General features: G+C 46.8%; 1 protein-coding gene across 1 annotated transcript; it reads left to right on the top strand.

Annotated features, from left to right (window-relative positions):
• Positions 1-3536: 3536 nt before the first annotated feature.
• On the top strand, positions 3537-16685 carry HSPA4 (heat shock 70kDa protein 4). Its single transcript, XM_010143480.1, has 18 exons — positions 3537-3587; positions 5209-5349; positions 6046-6168; positions 6620-6719; positions 7113-7246; positions 8964-9208; positions 9582-9658; positions 9945-10096; positions 11089-11195; positions 11521-11654; positions 12090-12271; positions 12668-12757; positions 13250-13402; positions 13893-14018; positions 14988-15095; positions 15555-15674; positions 16021-16182; positions 16427-16685. The coding sequence occupies exons 3-18, from the start codon at positions 6049-6051 to the stop codon at positions 16631-16633; spliced, it is 2217 nt and encodes a 738-aa protein (XP_010141782.1). The 5' UTR covers positions 3537-3587; positions 5209-5349; positions 6046-6048; the 3' UTR covers positions 16634-16685.
• The last annotated feature ends 656 nt before the right edge of the window (positions 16686-17341 follow it).

The raw sequence follows: 17341 nt of genomic DNA, 5'->3' as shown, positions 1-17341 counted from the left end.
TGACCAGTTTGTCCTCCCTGGGGCAGGGCCGCGTTGATCGAAAGGATGGGGGCCGTGAATAAAAGAAGAAACACTCGTGTCTTTGGCTGGGGGAAGTGACTGCGCTTCGTTTCCGAAACACTTCTCCACCGTGTTGTGACGTACCGGTTTGTTCTCCTGCAGTTCAGGTCCTCGTTCCCCCAGCACAGCCGGGCTGAGGAGCTGGGCTTAGCTCCTTGGCCTGCCGATGGGTCACAGCGTAGAAAAGCTACTTAGCAGCCTTCCCTCCAGCCTGTGTGGCTCTTTGTTCAGCGAGGACTCCAAAAATCTGCTCTGGTTTCGAGCACTGGGTCTCTTCACTGTCGCCTGAAGCTAGCCCCCGGACTGACAAGTGCCCGGGTGGAGGGGTGGGGTGTGAGCAGTGCAGGGTCGGACATCGGCTGCCGCGGAAGGGCACTGACTAACCCCGCAGGTTGCTGGCGAGCTCGGACCCGAGGCCGGTCACTCTGCACGGTGTGCTCTACCCTGCCCGCATAGCTAGGCCTCCCGGCACAAGAGTGCGCGTTGCCTGTTTGTGATAAAACTCGTGAAGAAGAGAGGGCTGACTGGGATAAAACTGTCGAAGAATGAATTGCAAAAGAAAGGTGGAAGAGGATCAGTGCATCAGAGCCAGCGGGGAACTGTTTGGGAAGCTGAAAAGCGTTTCTCCAGCTTACTGTATGTTGTGATACAGCTTTATTTTAGGCGGATGCTAAAGTAAATTCCCATCCTGGTGAGACAATTGTACTGCCTTAATTCTGTTTTAATTCTAGGTTCTTCACCTAGAATTCTGTTTTAGAAGACTAGAGGCATAAAATGACCTTGTGTCTCATTAGACAATACCTCAGCTCTGTTTGCTTGCCTCTTAAGCAGTGAATAAAGGGAGAAGGAAATCTTTAATTCAGTACATGTGCTAGAGTAAGGACTAGTCTCTTAAGTGTTCTCAGTAATATGGAAGTTTAGAGGCTAGATGTACTAGGAAAATATGTAGTGTAAAACATTTCATGTAAAAGCACTCTTCTAATAGCTCAAGTTATCTGGGCCACAGAGTTGAAGTTCTGCTTATGTATATTTGAGATACGAGCGTAAATCTCACTCACTGAAGATGAGTTATATAAAATACCTGACACAGCAGAGCTTTCAGGAAGTAATTCAGTTATGAGTGACTGAAGTGAAATTGGAAGAAGATTACCAGAGTGGAAACAGCAGAGTTTTTAACAGGACGTAATCTCCAGATTCTGTTCTGAGGGACACAGAAAGCCATCCTGTAAGCAAACCCGTCTGTTAAAGGACATTCTTAATGACTTTCAAGGGTCTGTCCTGGGAACAGAAAGCCCAATTCAAACCATCAGTGCTTAGCTTTCCTGCACAGGGAGCTCTGGGGGGTGTTGAGCAAGGTGGTGTCACAGGGTTCCTCAGGAATTGGCCCGTGGTCACAGTGAACTGCTATTTTATGGCTTCTGTGGTGACCTCCAGCTTTTGGGAGGGAGGAGCAGAGAGGTGTTCCTGTAATTGTTTACGTTAGTGAAGTGAGTGCTCCTTAATACGCTGCTCTGGGTTCAGTGGCATGGGTGATACCTCCACTGCATCTCCTCTCGGCTCTCTACTTGGATTCTTCCAGAATTTGTAAAACTTGAGCTTGTGTATCCAAAAGCAGTGCTTTTGGATCTGATATTCTTAAAATGGAGAAGGGTAGAGAGAAAGCCATTAAAAAAAAAAACCAAGAGGGCGAAGACAAGTAAGATAGTTTTATTATCTCCATAGCCTGAAGAGACTTGGATTAAGTAAAATAGCTGTGAGTGACCTTAGGAAGCTGGAGACTGGCTGGAAATCCTTCCTGCCTTCCCTCCCTCCCTCTTCCCAGATGAATGTACCTCTGCCAGGGGTCCCTCTGTGGCTCCCCAGGACTGGGTCTGGAGCCAGAGTTAACTGGGAGAAGGGTTGGAACAGGGAGAGGGAAGAAGTGGAGTCAAGCAGAGCCATCCCGTCTGTCCAGCTGCAGCTCCTCATTGACACTTGCCTGTTGATAAAGCCGAGCATGTGTAAGAAGAATGTATGCACATCAGGGCCTTACTCCCTGTGTACAGTCTAGAGTTCTACCTTGAACTTTAGCCTATCAGATCTAAAGAGTTCTGTGATTCAGATCAGTGGGGTTGTGGTGAATGGGGCCTGGTGGCTGTGAATTTAGCAGTGAAGTAGCTGGATTTTTTTGGTACAGGAGCAAAGCAGCAGTTCATGTCCATGTGCTCATTCCTTTTTGGAGACCAGAGTAAATTAATAACCAGCCTCCTGCTTGGGGCTCGTGAGATTTGAGCTGTGGGCTCTGCAGCTCCTGTTCCCTTCGTGTGACCCTTGGGGTCTGCGGAGCACAGAACTTCCTCACTCTTGGTTGAGTAATCCCTTGAGTAGCTGTTTCAAAGAACAGATTCATTTAGAAATGTTAATTCTGCATTGCAACATGTGCTTTAGGGTGAGCTTTGTTTCATTTGTTAAGCTATTAATAAATTGGAAGAAGATAGAAAACCAGTGCAATCGTATTATCGAGTCTTCACTCCACTTTCAACAGCCTCTGTCTGGAAACCAGTTCTAACCCTGCGGCTGAGCTGGAGTTTGCTTCTTGTGGCAGCCCTGTGGCATAACCCTGCTGTAAAGCTGGTTCTTGACCCACTGCCTAGAGAGCAGCTAAACCTCACTGCCAGGGTGCTGTGTGGGTAGTACAGACCTATAGACTACGAGCGGTGCTCCCCCTGCCCCAGTCAGTTTACCTCGGTGGCATGAGGCACTCGGGTTAGAGGGCTGGGTGGAATTTCTTTGGGGCTTCTCCGTTTGTTAGGTCCATAAATCAAGAGGCTTCACGGGACTAGGAATTTCTCCAAAAAGGAGAAATTTTTTTATTCTGTCTTTTCCACAACTGCAAACTGTCACAAAGCGGTTTGGAGTAGATGATGGGTTTTCTTTCTGTAATCCACATTCTTTCAGTGAGTACAGGTGAAACTCATAAACATCAGTCTTCCTCTGCAGGATCTTTCTTCCTGCTCTTGAAGGGTTTGCTTTAAAACTGGAAAAGTTTAGTTAGGATTTGGTACAGACATGTTTGAACTATTTTCTTAATATCTGATTTACCTCCTGTATTTTTTCTGAACAGCCAACTGTTTCCTGTGCTATTAGGGAACAACTTGCCTTTGAGTGGCTGAGGTGTATGAGCAGTTCTTGAGGTAAAGGGCATCTACCCAGCTACTACTTAGGTGTAGAACTTGAAGTAGCATGAACAGCTTTGGGTTTCGTGCTGTGCTGCAGTGAGGAGTGTTGCGAGTTGGACTGAGCTTGAGTGTTTGTTTCTTTCCAGAATTCACAGAACATTCCACGCAAATATTGCAGTGACTTTCTTCATGGACCAAACACTGTTTAAAACCTCTCTAGTCTAGTTAAGGTGACCAGCACTTCAACACAAAGATGCACAGTGCAGTTCTACCCATCACTCAGTAACTGGAAGTCTTTCTTCTCGTTGCAGATCGTGTATCTCCTTTGGACCCAAGAACCGCTCCATTGGCGCTGCGGCTAAAAGCCAGGTGAGCTGCGGCTTGGGTAGAGGCAACTTCCCAAGTCAGAAACCAGCCTGGCAGGGTGTGCTTTTTGTCCCGAAGATGACAGATGTCTCTGAGCTGCTGTCTAGTGCCTCTGTAACGGTAATGAACAGCTGAGCTTCATTCAGCTGTTCAGCCCCTAACACTGCTCCGTCATCCTGGACAGAAATCAGGGCTGCTCGTTGCACGCAGTGAAATGTGCCCTCTGAAGAGATTCTGGGACACTCTGATTTATTTTTAGGTTGCAAATGTAAATGCTAAAGCCAGGCAGTAGTGTTTCATCCTGCCTTAGCTCCTTCCGGTTCCTGTGTGTTAGGATGGCATTTAATTATGTGGCTGCATCGCTGGAACTCCATTAAGTGCACAGCTCTGGCAGGAAGGAGGCATGCTTGAGTGTCTATATAGGTAGAGCTTTCTCGACTCCTTGTGGTTGAATTACAACCTAAATATCTCTCTTAGGCGTTCCGGCTTGTACTTTGAGGTTCTGTTGGTGTAGGCAGGGCAATAAGATTTAAGGACTGAGAAGAAGTTAAGCTGATTTGTCCTGCTTGTGACATTTGGGTCCTGCTGTATCGTATCTTGTGTTGCTGTGAAACCCCTATAAAACGTGACTTTTTTTTAAGTCCTCTACAGGAGGTGACTATTCAAACACTTGGTTTTTCTTAGCCTAAAATACCTAGAGATGTGTGAAGATTCATTATCTAGAATACAAAAATGACTGGACACTGTCATGTTATTTAAGAACAGAAGAGCTGTACTAGAACTAAATGCAGATGTTTTTTCTGGAATTGAGTGTCCGCTTAGCTTAAATTCATTGATACAGAGATCCAGTAGAGATGAGGTATGTCCTGCAGAAGGTAAAGGTACAGCAAATCAAAACCAGGTTACGTAGGAAGTAGCCATTGGCCAAAACCGAATCACAGGTGAATGTTCCTGGGAACAGTGCTTGTCTGCAGGTCAGTTACTGGGTTTTCTCCAGTATGTGGCTTGCTCTGATGGAAAATGGAAGAATTAAGTTTACTTGCAGAATGTGAAACCTAGCTGTGATGATTTTTCACTCCTCCATCCGCACTGATCTGTGCTATTAAAGACAATCTACCTCTCGTCAGTTCAGTCAACTCAACAGAATCATCTTGGGGCCCTGGTGACTTTTTAAAGCTTCATGACAAGGTCTTTGAGCTGTTCTGTGAGAAATATCTGTCATGTGCGTGTGATGAACCCAGACTGGAGTTTACATCCATGTGCTTGTTCCGTTTGTGCAGTTTCTGGCTGTGCTGGAAAGGCAGGGCAGAAGGAGACGGGGAAGACACATTGCTGATGTTTTCAAGTGTCCTGCACGCACACCAGGAAAATCGAGTGCTGTTTGAATCACTTGTGGATAGCATCATGGCTCGGTTTTCTAGCATACATTTCATTATCAGTCTCAGATTCCTGTAGGATACCTGAGCGCTCGGAGGGAAGATGCCTTCTAGCAACTGCCTGGATACCATTCAGATACAGATGACAAAAATACTCTGGCGAGAGAAGCCTGAGAACCAGACTCTGACTTCTGTTTGAAATGCAGATGTTCCCCTGACTCGTTTATTAAAGATTTCTTTTCCTCTAGGTTATTTCAAATGCAAAGAATACAGTACAAAGTTTTAAAAGATTTCATGGTCGTGCATTCTCAGATCCCTTTGTTCAAGCTGAAAAAGCAAGCCTTGCCTATGAACTTGTCCAGCTGCCGACAGGCTCCACTGGCATCAAGGTAAGCCTGGCCTATTTGACAGAGAGCCAGGGAAGGAAACTGATAAGGTATCCTTCTATCTCTGTGTTTTGACTCTGCTGGCTGTAGCTTCTGTCCTCTTGTGAATGGAAAGTCTTAGGGAATAAAAGGCAAATGGTCTCGCCAGTGTTAGTGAGACCGACTTTAGTTACAGTTTCTCTGCCTGGCAAAGCTGGTCCCACACAAACTGTTTCAGCAGCGCTCTTTTCCTGCATTCCGTGGTGAGTGTGGAAGACAAGCGACTTGACTGGAGTAGTTCTTCAGCTGCTGTCCAGATACTGCAGGGGTGTAAGATGTCAGCTTAGTCCTTCAGGTGAAATGGTGACAATTGGTCTTTTTCAACAATAGCTGCACTTCTGATTGTAATTTTAGCAGTGACTAATTACCTTCCTCCACACTGGGAGGGAGGAAGGCATCCCAGGCTTGTCTAGCAGTCGGGATTAAAAAAATAAAAGTACCTGTGGCCAGAGCAGTGTGGTCAGTTGGTTCTGCAGTGTGCCTTGCAGCGCTGCTGTGCTGGCACAGCCGCTCAGCAGCCAGGCTGTCGGAAGGCTCGCCAGAGCTGCGCTACTTTTCAAACTTGCTGTTAGTAAAAGCTGTTTCTTGCGTGTTCCTCATGTTTGTAGTGTGTGGTTTTTACTGTGGTGTAACGTGCATGTACACTATTTCTGTTTAAAGGCCATGTATATGGAAGAAGAAAGAAACTTTACTATTGAGCAGGTGACAGGAATGCTTCTCACCAAGCTAAAAGAGACTGCTGAGAATGCGCTGAAGAAGCCTGTCGTGGACTGTGTCGTCTCTGTAAGTATGGGACAGTAGTGAGTCTTGGGTATTTGGTGGTTGTCATCAAGTGAAATGATTGCAGCAGTAAATTCCCATTAAACTGAAACATTCAGGTATTTGTCTCTTCTCTTTAAAACTGCATCTCAGTCATGTCTCTCCAAAACTAGACTGGCTTCATTAACAGTAAAATGTCTTAAATTGATGCTAATTAGCAGCAGAAATAACATTTGATCCCTTTTTCTGGTTTTTTGCTCTTAAAACGAGTGGTTTGTGAGAGGGAATGGAAAAAGATTCACAAAAAAGTAACTTTGTCTTCCTGTAATGTTTCCTCTGCTTTTCCCCTCTCACAACTGACCCGAAGGGTGCTCAACTGTGTGCTGCACCGACCTGCTCTCTGGACACATGTGTTGTAACTATTTGCTCAGATGCTCTTCTAGGTGTTCATGTTGGCTGTCTGATCTTCCTGCAGGTCCCTTCTTTCTACACGGATGCAGAAAGGAGATCTGTGATGGATGCGACACAGATTGCTGGGCTCAACTGCCTGAGACTGATGAACGAAACAACTGCGGGTAATTCCTTCCTTCCTTCCTCTCCCTTGCTTAATATTGTGGGTTTATTAGATAGAGCTTTTAATCTGTCACTGATCCATGTCCTTTGGTTTCGTAAACCTAAAATAGATCAGCTGATCAGAAGTTTCTGAAGCTCTGGTCTGTTTCTTCACTGCTTTATAGAGACATACAGACATTTCTTGAGTCTCTGTTTTAATGCAGCTACTAGGAGGGGCTAATACTGTTTGCTGTTCTTCCATGTTCCTTTAGCACTGGGAATTTTGTTTAACAAGTTTCTGTAGCTTGAAAAGTAAGATGAAATGCTCGTGCTGTTTAGTGATGTACTACTTACTTCTGAAGAAGTTGCAAACCAAAATGCCCTAACTGTCCTCTCCAACTCTTGTTTCTGTGTAGTTGCCCTTGCATATGGAATCTATAAGCAAGACCTGCCTGCCTTGGAAGAGAAGCCACGGAATGTTGTGTTTGTGGATATGGGGCATTCTGCATATCAAGTTTCTGTCTGTGCATTCAACAAAGGAAAGCTGAAAGTAAACAATCTGTTCCGCATCCATTTTAATTGCCATAGAACTCTCATCAGTGCACATGTGGCCCGTGACAGGCTCCCTGGCCCAGCTCTGCAGAACTGGGTCCAGACAGCTCGGTTCATAGTCTTAAAATTGCACTTGGTTAGGAATTCAAAGTAGGGCAGGGAGCTGCTGAGCAGTATGTGGAGGAAGCAACCATGCCTTAATCAGCAGAATTTAGCAGAGAATAAAAACCCTGGAGCAGACAATCTGTGCGGAGATTCATATCTGACTGGATGCTGCTCTCAATACTCTAGTCCAGTTGTGAGATCTGGCATTAAAACAGGAATTCCTACAACGGTGGAGGGGACAAACATTTCTTAACGCTCACTGTGGTGCTCATGTAAAAGGCTGAAAACATTCGTAATAGCTTTAAGCTGCGAGAGGGAGCTGAGCAAGTTGCAGTGCACTCTGAGGTGCACGCTGCCAAGTGTGACTGTTTGCCAGCAAATACCAGTATTTGGCAGCTGGCTTTTCTCCTCTTGCGCTGTGGACTTGGTGGTTCCAATAAGTTTCTCTTAATCAGCTGAAGAAACAAGCATAAATTCAAAGTGTGGGGTGGTGAAATGAGGAGCTCTGAAAACATGAGATACGTAGTTTCCTCAGGTGAGGAACATGATCTACTTCGTGTTTCTCTCAGATTCATCTCTTAAACTTTGAAACGATAGAAGTGCTGAAGGGACGATTTTGAGCGTAGAACAGAAAGCTGGGCAGCAAGGCAGTCAAGAGTGGAGAGGTGAAACCTCACCTGAGAGCACAGAGGATAATGGCCTATGTTACTGATCTCAATTCCTCAAAAAAAGAATTAAGTTCGGTCTGGTTAAAGAGCAGAATTGGCTGAGGTGGATGGGCCATGGGTGTTGGCAGCAGGTAATTCCCTCACCAGAAATGAGCACCTATTTGCAAGAGTTAATCACATTTACTCTCCATGTTTTATTTTTAGTTTGGTGTGAGTGTGTTCCACCCTTATGAGGCATCAAATATTAAGCTGGGATATGATTCAAACTGATGGTGGCGAAGCTGAGTGTGGAGGCTCTGCTCTGCTCACAGCACAAGTCCTGAACAGATCGTGGTGCTGAGCCATGCCCTGTCTTCCTAAACGTCTTCTAAAAGCATCACCTTGTCACAGGAAGGCTGGGGGCCCAAGGCTGCTTTTTAGCATTTGACATAGCAGATGGGTTTTTGTCTCCAAGAGCCTGTGGCCGTTGTGTGTGTGTTCTGCAGCTCGTGAGAATTAGCCAGTCCCAAAGAGGTCCGGAATCTCTGTGGAATTTGTGGATGTGTAAGAGTGCAGTTGCCATCCATGTAAGCTATGAGTTGCTAGTGGTGCAGTTGCTACCTAGATTGCTCTGAAATGCAAGAGAACAGCTTAACTGTTGCCAGCATGGAGCAGGAGAGGTGAGTGTGGGACGTGGCTTTGCCGTTCACAGGAGGTTAGACGTCTAGACAAGGCCGATGAAAAGAACCTTCTCACTGGTGATGGCAGAATACAGATGAGCTGTACTGGATTTTTGCTCTGGTGGGTGCACTGGTGTAATACTTCCTCCATAGCAGTGTTACGCTGCTTGCTTTGATTTAAACAGCTCTATTTGAACAAAGCAGTTCTGGGATGTTAGCTACCGGTTGTTCTCACTGCGGGAGTGACAAACTGTACTGTTACTGAAGAGTTCTGTTTTTTAAGGTTCTTGCTACGTCATTTGACACGACACTTGGAGGCAGGAAGTTTGATGAGGTGTTAGTCGAATACTTTTGTGAAGAATTTGGAAAGAAATACAAACTAGACATAAAGTCCAAGATCCGAGCATTGTTGAGGCTGTACCAGGAATGTGAGAAGCTGAAAAAGCTGATGAGCGCTAATGCCTCTGATCTCCCAATGAACATCGAGTGCTTCATGAATGACATCGATGTCTCCGGAACAATGAACAGGTACCGCTTACGCTTCTACAGAGCTAGCCCTGAAAGCCCTCCAGTCAGGGGAGAAACCGAGTATAAACTACCAGTTCTTGGGGCTGGGGGGAGGTGGGAAGTGCAAGAGCTCATGCAGGGGAACTGTCTGGAATGGGGGTGATTAGATGTCATCAGTGGCCTTGAGTTGAGGGCTCTGAATGGTGCCTTCACACAGAACGTGCCCAGATTGCTAAAACCAACTTTGTCTGGGGAACATGCTGCCTAAGTTTAAAACCAGGGTTGGGTGGGGAGAGAATGCTGCAGTGGCCGTCTTTGTTTTGGCACCCTGTTGAGTTGCTGTGTTAACTCGCTTCTGGTGTGCTACAGCTTTGTTTATGGCTTCTTCCAACAGAAGCAAGTTTTTAGAGATGTGTGATGGGCTCCTTGCAAGAGTGGAACCGCCCCTTCGCAGCGTGCTGGAACAGGCCAGTAAGTGTGTGTGTGTGTCCCATGTTCTGCTCCCAGAGAGACACCTTGGTAAGACAGGGTTCCTTTGGGTGGGGGTAGAGCTCGGACGGAGGAAGGCAGCACACCAGATTGTAACTGCTAAGCAAGAAACTAGCTTCTAACTTCACACAAGCTAAGATCTGAGATTCTTATTGCTTAGAAACTTCAAGAACAAGCTTAAAATGATGGCTGGGCTAGTAAAAATGTTTAGTTTGACATGTTCACCTAAAAAAAATGTGTAATCTACAACTGTCTGATTCCTTCCTAGGGTTAAAGAAGGAGGATATTTATGCAGTAGAGATAGTGGGGGGTACCACAAGAATCCCTGCTGTAAAGGAGAAGATCAGTAAATTCTTTGGCAAAGAAGTCAGTACAACTTTGAACGCAGATGAGGCTGTTGCGCGAGGTTGTGCGCTGCAGGTAAAACACACTGTTTGCTTTAGCTGGGAGAAGTTCTGTTGAAATCCATAAATGTTTGAGCCAGAGACCACAGGTAACGTGAAAGATAATGCACGTGTATTGTAGGATGGATTTGATAGGCTTCAGGAAAGCAGGTGGAAAACTGAGGATAGCAGCTTTAAGGGATTCCTTGGTGCTGTTTGTGTGAGCTCAGAGGGTCAGTGCAGCTTGTGGAAGTGAAATGTTCCCTGCTGCTACTGTGCCTGGAGGCTGGGAGTCTGATAAAGCTCCTATGACGATGTCGTCTTCTCCAGGCTCTTTTGGGGACCTAGGATAGACAGGGGGGAAAATGTGTTTACAGCACCACTGAAACTCGTGATGAGGCAGTTGCCTGGTAACATGGGTGGAAAAGAAAGCCTTGGTTCTTGCTAGCAGACATTGTGTCCGGAGCTGGCATCGGTCACTGCGGAATGGCCTCAGCAGTAGGTAATACTCCATGGTGACCAGTGCTGCCACCTCTTGAATGCACCTTAATTTTGCTCTGATCACCGCATTGCTCTCTTCAGGTGTTTAATATGTGTTTACAGCTCTGTTCCATCTGTGCCATGAAGTAGCTATGGCATCTGCTTAAAAACAATGTGCTATGATATGCAAAAAACCCGGTGCTATGTCACCCTAAAAAGTAACTCAGGGTTTTCTGATTTCTCATCTTGGCGCTAAGAACAATTCAGTAGCTTAACCACAGCAAGCCAAACATGGTGGCTCTAAATTAAAGCAGTTGTAGGTCCCTTTCTAGAGTGAGTAGATGGTGACACTTTCCTGGAGAGGCAGGGGACATACGAGCTTCCAGCACTCGTTGTGCAGCTCCCAAACCTGTCATTCTCCCTTATCCTGGAGTTAAGTATTAGTTAGTGAGTTAGTACACGTTGAGGAGCATAAACAGCTACTTGCTGAATTACGTTAGTGTATGGCTGAAGTTTGCATGTTTTAATGCGGCTCTTGTGCTCTTCCAGTGTGCTATTTTATCTCCGGCTTTCAAAGTGAGAGAATTTTCTATCACAGATTTGATACCGTATCCCATTTCTTTGCGATGGAATTCACCAGCAGAGGAAGGATTAAGGTAAAACCTGATGTTCTGTCTTCTCGCATGATTATGTACAGCTTCAGACTAACCGATGGCAAGGCGAGTAAATAACCCTTTCAGGGCAAAGCCAACTGAACAAGCTTTGTTGCTTTTCTCTGAAGTTAATGGCAGTAGAAAACAAAGCCAGGGATGGGGAGTGGTTTAGCACTTCCTGCCTGGCTGCAGGGCTCATCTTAACCTAAAGGGTCACCAGACTCTTGTCACTTAAGCTGTCCTGTAAGATACAGGAGTATCTGGAATAGTTTTGTTAATTCTCAGCTGCATCATCTCCCCATATTGACCGAGAGCTCTTGTCTTGCAGTGACTGCGAGGTCTTCCCCAAGAACCATGCTGCTCCATTTCTGAAGGTCCTCACCTTCCTGCGGAAGGAACCGTTCACCCTGGAGGCCTACTACAGCGCTCCCAAGGAGCTGCCGTACCCAGACCCTGCTATAGGTTAAGACCATTCTGTAGCTTTAAGCTTTAACAGTCTTGTACGTGTTTCAGAACTTCTTCCTGGCTAACTACGTAGTCTGGAAAGTGCAACCTACTACCAGTGCTGTAGGGACAGGCTTCCGAAGGCACAGATTTACAGTAAAGTGAGTGGAGTAACTCGAGGTTTATGGAGAAATAGGCTAAATAAAGAGCAACCTAATGCTGGAGCAAACCTGGATGGGGCACGCTGGGAGCTGTGCTTTTGCAGCCCGCTGTAGGGAATTCTGATTGCTGTGTGTCCCGGCACTGCTGAGTGAAAACTTGAGTTGTTTGGCTTGAGTGGGATTTGCTGTCCTCTGAGCCCGTAGCAGGGATGTGTCAGCAGCAGTCGGGTCTGCCTGCACGCCCAGGGATGGAGTTAATGGTATGTTTTGTTTTCTCTCTGGGGTTATTCAGCTCACTTCTTGGTTCAGAAGGTCACTCCTCAAACTGATGGATCCAATTCCAAAGTGAAGGTCAAAGTTAGAGTGAACATCCACGGCATCTTCAGCGTGACAAGTGCATCTTTAGTGGAGGTTCAGAAATCTGATGAGAATGAAGAGCCTATGGAAACAGATCAGCACACAAAGGAGGAGGAGGTTAGAAATGTCATTGCTCTTTGTTTCCTAGGAAATGGCTGAAGCACAATTGCCAGGTTCTGGGATGGTTCTGAGATGTGTAAGGATTTAGTAGACGCATCCAGCAACTAAAATATGGAGGTGTGATCAAGCACCGATTGAAGCTTGTTGCACCAGTGGCAGATCTCCTAAAACTGGGCCTGTGTGGTGTGGTTGAAGCTCTTAGCCGTGTTAGGAGTGTTGCTTGCCCGGGCAGTGACTAGAAGCTTAACTCGTGTGTCGAGGCTCTCCTTCAGTTTCCATTCTGGCTCTTCTGCCTAAAGAGCATTAGGTTTAAGTGTCGAGATCAGCCTGAGAACTGAAGCAGTGATCTTTATGTGCATTGTTAATGCCAAATTGAATATCTCTGAATTTCAGAAGATGCAAGTAGACCAGGAAGAGCAGCAGAAGACGGAAGAACAGCAGCAGGCCCAACCTGAAAATAAGGCAGAGGCTGAAGAAATGGAGGTAACACAAACATTGATTTCTCAGGGAATTCCTCTGGAGATCGATGAGAATCTGTAGTGTGTGAGCATATCTGCTGCCTTTGTCACAGCTCTGGAAGCTCAGCTCAGATGTGAATATATTGGCAGTTGGTGATGTGACGAGCTTTTGAAATACGTGAATGCTGTGGGTAACGGCAGGCCTGTCCCATGACCTAGTCCTGTCAGCTGGTGAACTCTGCTTTGTAGGGAAGAAGTAATCTTTTTTTAGTTGTCGGTAACTTAGAGCGCTGCTGCTATCTGTGTACTGTCACCCATGGTGTGTGGCCAGCATGCCCGGGGAAGAGCAGGAGCTGTCTGTCTTCTGACTGCAGCAGCTGCAGTGTCAGAACGACAGACCATGGCTCTGCCGTGAGGAGCACTGACTCGGTGATGCGGGATCTGTTCAAGTCTTGCATGCTCGGCTGGAAGTGACTGGTGATGCTGCTTTTACTTGGAATGTATTTCTTTAATGTAGACTTCTCAGGCTGACTCGAAAGACAAGAAAGTGGATCAGCCTCCCCAAGCCAAGAAGGCAAAAGTAAAGACTACGACCGTGGACCTCCCCATTGAGAATCAGTTGGTGTGGCAGATCGGGAAAGACATGCTGAACTTATTCATTGAGAACGAGGTAAACTCTGGCTTGCCCAAGATAAAAATTGCACCAGTTAATCTCCAGGAATTTTGCTGTTTGTTAAACGTAGTTAATGTTCAGGGGTGACCAAGCAAAGATTGAAAAAGAAGGATTTTTTTTCCTGAGATGAGCAACACTGTCCTGTGGAGCCACAGCACATCCCTCCTGTTTGGTGCATGTTGTCACAGAGGAGGAGTTCCACAGGAGAGTGTGTTCACAGGGCAGTGACTTGCAAAGTCACCTGCAGTAGTGGGTGCTACTGTCAGGGTGAAGGCTCCTCATGTGCAGTAAGTTTGTTCCATACTGTACCGGACATCCCACCAAAAGTGAAATTAGTTTTTGTTCATGGGCTGTGTTTAGAACGGTTCTGTAAACCACAGCGCTTCGAGATGTTTAGTCAAACTTTAGCCCTTGCTAGCAAGGGATGCTGGCAGTGAATGTCCAGGGAGTGGCTTTCTAGCCAGCTGACTTGCCCATTTGTCCACAGGGTAAGATGATAATGCAGGACAAGCTAGAGAAAGAGAGGAACGATGCCAAGAATGCCGTGGAAGAATACGTGTATGATATGAGGGACAAACTCTGCGGGATATACGAGAAGTTCGTCAGTGAAGATGTGAGTGTTGTAGCTTGATTGTCTTCTGCTGTGTTTTGCTGCACCAAACAGTTGTATTTTATCTACCTCTGACCTGTGTCAGACACTGTGTTCACTTAGACAGTATCTCCAGACTAAGTTGGACGAACAGCTTTTAACCTCTCTGGCTGTGAAGATCACCCTCTAACCATGGCCCCGGTGCAAGCAGAGGGTACCAGGACATGTGGTGTGTTCTTCTCCAGAACAGTTGCCACAGTTAAGACATTGCCAGAGCGTGTGTCTTTGGACTCTCACAGATGAGGAGTGCTTGCACAGCCCTTCTGAGGCAGCCTGGGCCGTTTTGGCCCTTTGTCAATAGTTAGGAGTAGTTTAAAAACACTCATCCACCCACCCTAGCCAGGAACACAGGAGGGGATTAGCCTGGCGCAGCGCGGGCACCTGTATCTGAACAGCTCGCCTGAATCCCTGGTGTTCTCCACTCCAGCAGGGAAGGGTAATGAGCGAGGTGTGGCGAATGTAATGGTGAGTCAGATGATTGTGTTAGTGAGAGGGATTGCTCTGAGCTGGTGACTAAACCCCTGCTGACGGTGACGGCGCCTTGCCAGCAAGGTGTCTGCAGAGCCCCATCAGAGCTGACACGGGTTGCTCTGGGGAGTTGGCAGGATTCACTCTGCTCTCAGACTTGCTCGTATAGAGATGATGAACATGTGAATTAAAAAAAAAAGAAAAGAGGCTTTTATGCCAGAGTACTGATCAAACAGTGGGTGTGACAGACAGCTCTTAGGCCTGGTCTCCCTCACAGAGCTGTACTAAGGAATATTTTGGTTTTTATATTATTGTTTTTATATTATTTTCCACTGAAATAAGATAAAGAGTTTCAGAGTTCTTTGCATTCTTAAAACATGACCTCTCCAGAAAGGACCCAACTGCTATTTATTGCCCTCTGCCATCTAACAGAAGTCTCTTTCCTCTTCTGTGTGGTTGCTTCAGGATCGGAATAGGTTCACGCTGAAGCTGGAAGACACAGAGAACTGGCTCTATGAAGATGGTGAAGACCAACCCAAGCAAATTTACATTGATAAACTGGCAGAGCTGAAGGTGGGTGGCTCTTACATTCTCCCTGGAATTTACTAAACCTAGAGAAGCTTGTTCAAGCAGGGAGCTGTTGTAGGTCGCTGGTTCAGAGGTCGGCACTGGTACAAATTCCTTTGTTTGCTTATGAAGTATCTGAGGAGCGGATCTCCTGCAGGCCTGTAACGATACAGGGTTGAGGGAGATGCAGCCCTTCCAGGTGGAGGGAGGCGGGAAGGTTGTGATGCTCCATGGTTTTTGGTAACTGTGCTTCATTTCAGGCTCTGGGTCAACCCATTCAGGCAAGATTTCAAGAATCAGAGGAAAGACCAAAAGCATTTGAGGACTTGGGGAAGCAAATTCAACATTACATGAAAACTTGCAGGCCTGTAACGATACAGGGTTGAGGGAGATGCAGCCCTTCCAGGTGGAGGGAGGAGGGAAGGTTGTGATGCTCCATGGTTTTTGGTAACTGCTTCATTTCAGGCTCTGGGTCAACCCATTCAGGCAAGATTTCAAGAATCAGAGGAAAGACCAAAAGCATTTGAGGACTTGGGGAAGCAAATTCAACATTACATGAAAACTGTCCATGCGTTCAAAGCGAAGGTATGTCCATGCTCCACTGCTGGCAAACGCGAGGCAGTAGTACAAACCCTCTCTGAGGTGTAAGGAGGCTGCTGCACCCTCCTGGCCAGCCTGGGTGCCTGGTGGTTACTGGATCTGCAGAAGTGGGTGGTGGCCTGAAAACCTGCCAGTCTTCTAACCAGGTCTTGATTTCCTCATGGAGGGAACATGCCAGCGGCAGCAGAGCTTCCATCCTCTGGTTACAGTGCTGGGGGTGATCAGTGTAGCTGCTCTAATGAGCCCAGCCTTCTGGCATAATGGGCTTTCTGGTGTTTGGAACAAAAAGTTTGAAGCGCTTGCCCAGCTACTACTCATCTGGCTGTTGCAGGATGAACAGTTCGACCATCTCGACGAAGCAGACATAGCGAAAGTAGAGAAGAGTGCAAACGAAGCTATGGAGTGGATGAACAATAAACTTAATCTTCAGAACAAGAGAAGTCTCACCTTGGACCCTGTTATAAAAGCTAAAGATATACAAGCGAAAACTAAAGTAAGTCTTCAATGGAAATACAGTGAATTATGCAGAATTTTTCTTGTTCTTTGTGCTCAGAAAAACTGAGGTGAGAAATCTGTACCAGCAGGACAGTGGTTGGGTATTAAACATACCTTGAACATCAGCCCTCAGCTGGAGCGTCCATCTGCCGTGGTCCACAGCCACTTTGAGCAGCAGGTCATGGTACAAGCGATGGTAGATGACCCACTTACTAATGGTGTTCTTTCTCTGTGCTTTGTAGGAATTGACAAGTACTTGTAATCCCATAGTCACAAAACCAAAACCCAAAGTCGAGCTCCCGAAGGAGGAGCAGAAACCAGCCGAACCCAATGGACCAGTAGAAGGCCAAGGAGAAGCCAACGGTGGGTCCCCAGCTGCCGAGCCCAGCGCTGCTGCCACTGCCCCCACGGCCTCAGAGAAGAAGCTGCCCGAGATGGACATTGACTGACCTGCGGCACTTGTTTATACGATTGCAAATGACAATAAAGCTTTAAGTGGTCAACTTTGTATGTTCTGAATACAGGTGGAAGCAAGCGACTGCCCCAGCCCCGGTAGCGATTTTTGGGGAGCATTGAGTCAGGAGGCGTAGGGAGCTCCCTGCTCCATGCCCGTGTGTCTTGCCGTTCTGATTGTATTTAGCAGTGTTGGTATCCTCCACAACCAGCCCTTAGCTGAGTCCCTCCATTTTTAGTGTCCAGGGTGAGTCCATCTTACTTTGACCCTGACAGAGTGGTTTGTTCCCTTTCCCCTGTGAACAAACGGCAGCAACTGACAAAATGCCCATTAGAGCAGGACTGGGGGAAGAGCACAGGGAGAGGGGCCACTCCTGCTGGAGACTGGAGCAGCCCCTGTCCTGTGCTCACCTTGTCTGGGCATTAATGCACCACTCCAGCTTTATCTGGATTATCAGTCGAGCAGCGTTAGGCTTGGTCCTGCCTCAGCTCCCCCTTCCTGCGCTGTAGAGCAGCAGCTGCCCCCTCAGACCAGGGCTGGGTGCTCCTGGCAGACTCCCCTGCTCTCTACATCACATGAAGTAATTGTCTCTAGTGAAATTAGCTGCTGCTTGAGAGTGACTCCATATTTTGGCTCGGTTCTGACTTGCTCCTGACTTTCGGAAGGGGATATGCTTGCTTCTGCGAGGCCTTCATGTGAAATG

Source organism: Buceros rhinoceros, unplaced genomic scaffold (genome assembly GCF_000710305.1).
Source record: "Buceros rhinoceros silvestris isolate BGI_N320 unplaced genomic scaffold, ASM71030v1 scaffold39889, whole genome shotgun sequence".
Taxonomy (NCBI): Eukaryota; Metazoa; Chordata; class Aves; order Bucerotiformes; family Bucerotidae; genus Buceros; species Buceros rhinoceros.
Note: the sequence above shows the minus strand (reverse complement) of the source record. Positions and strands in the feature narration are given on the sequence as shown.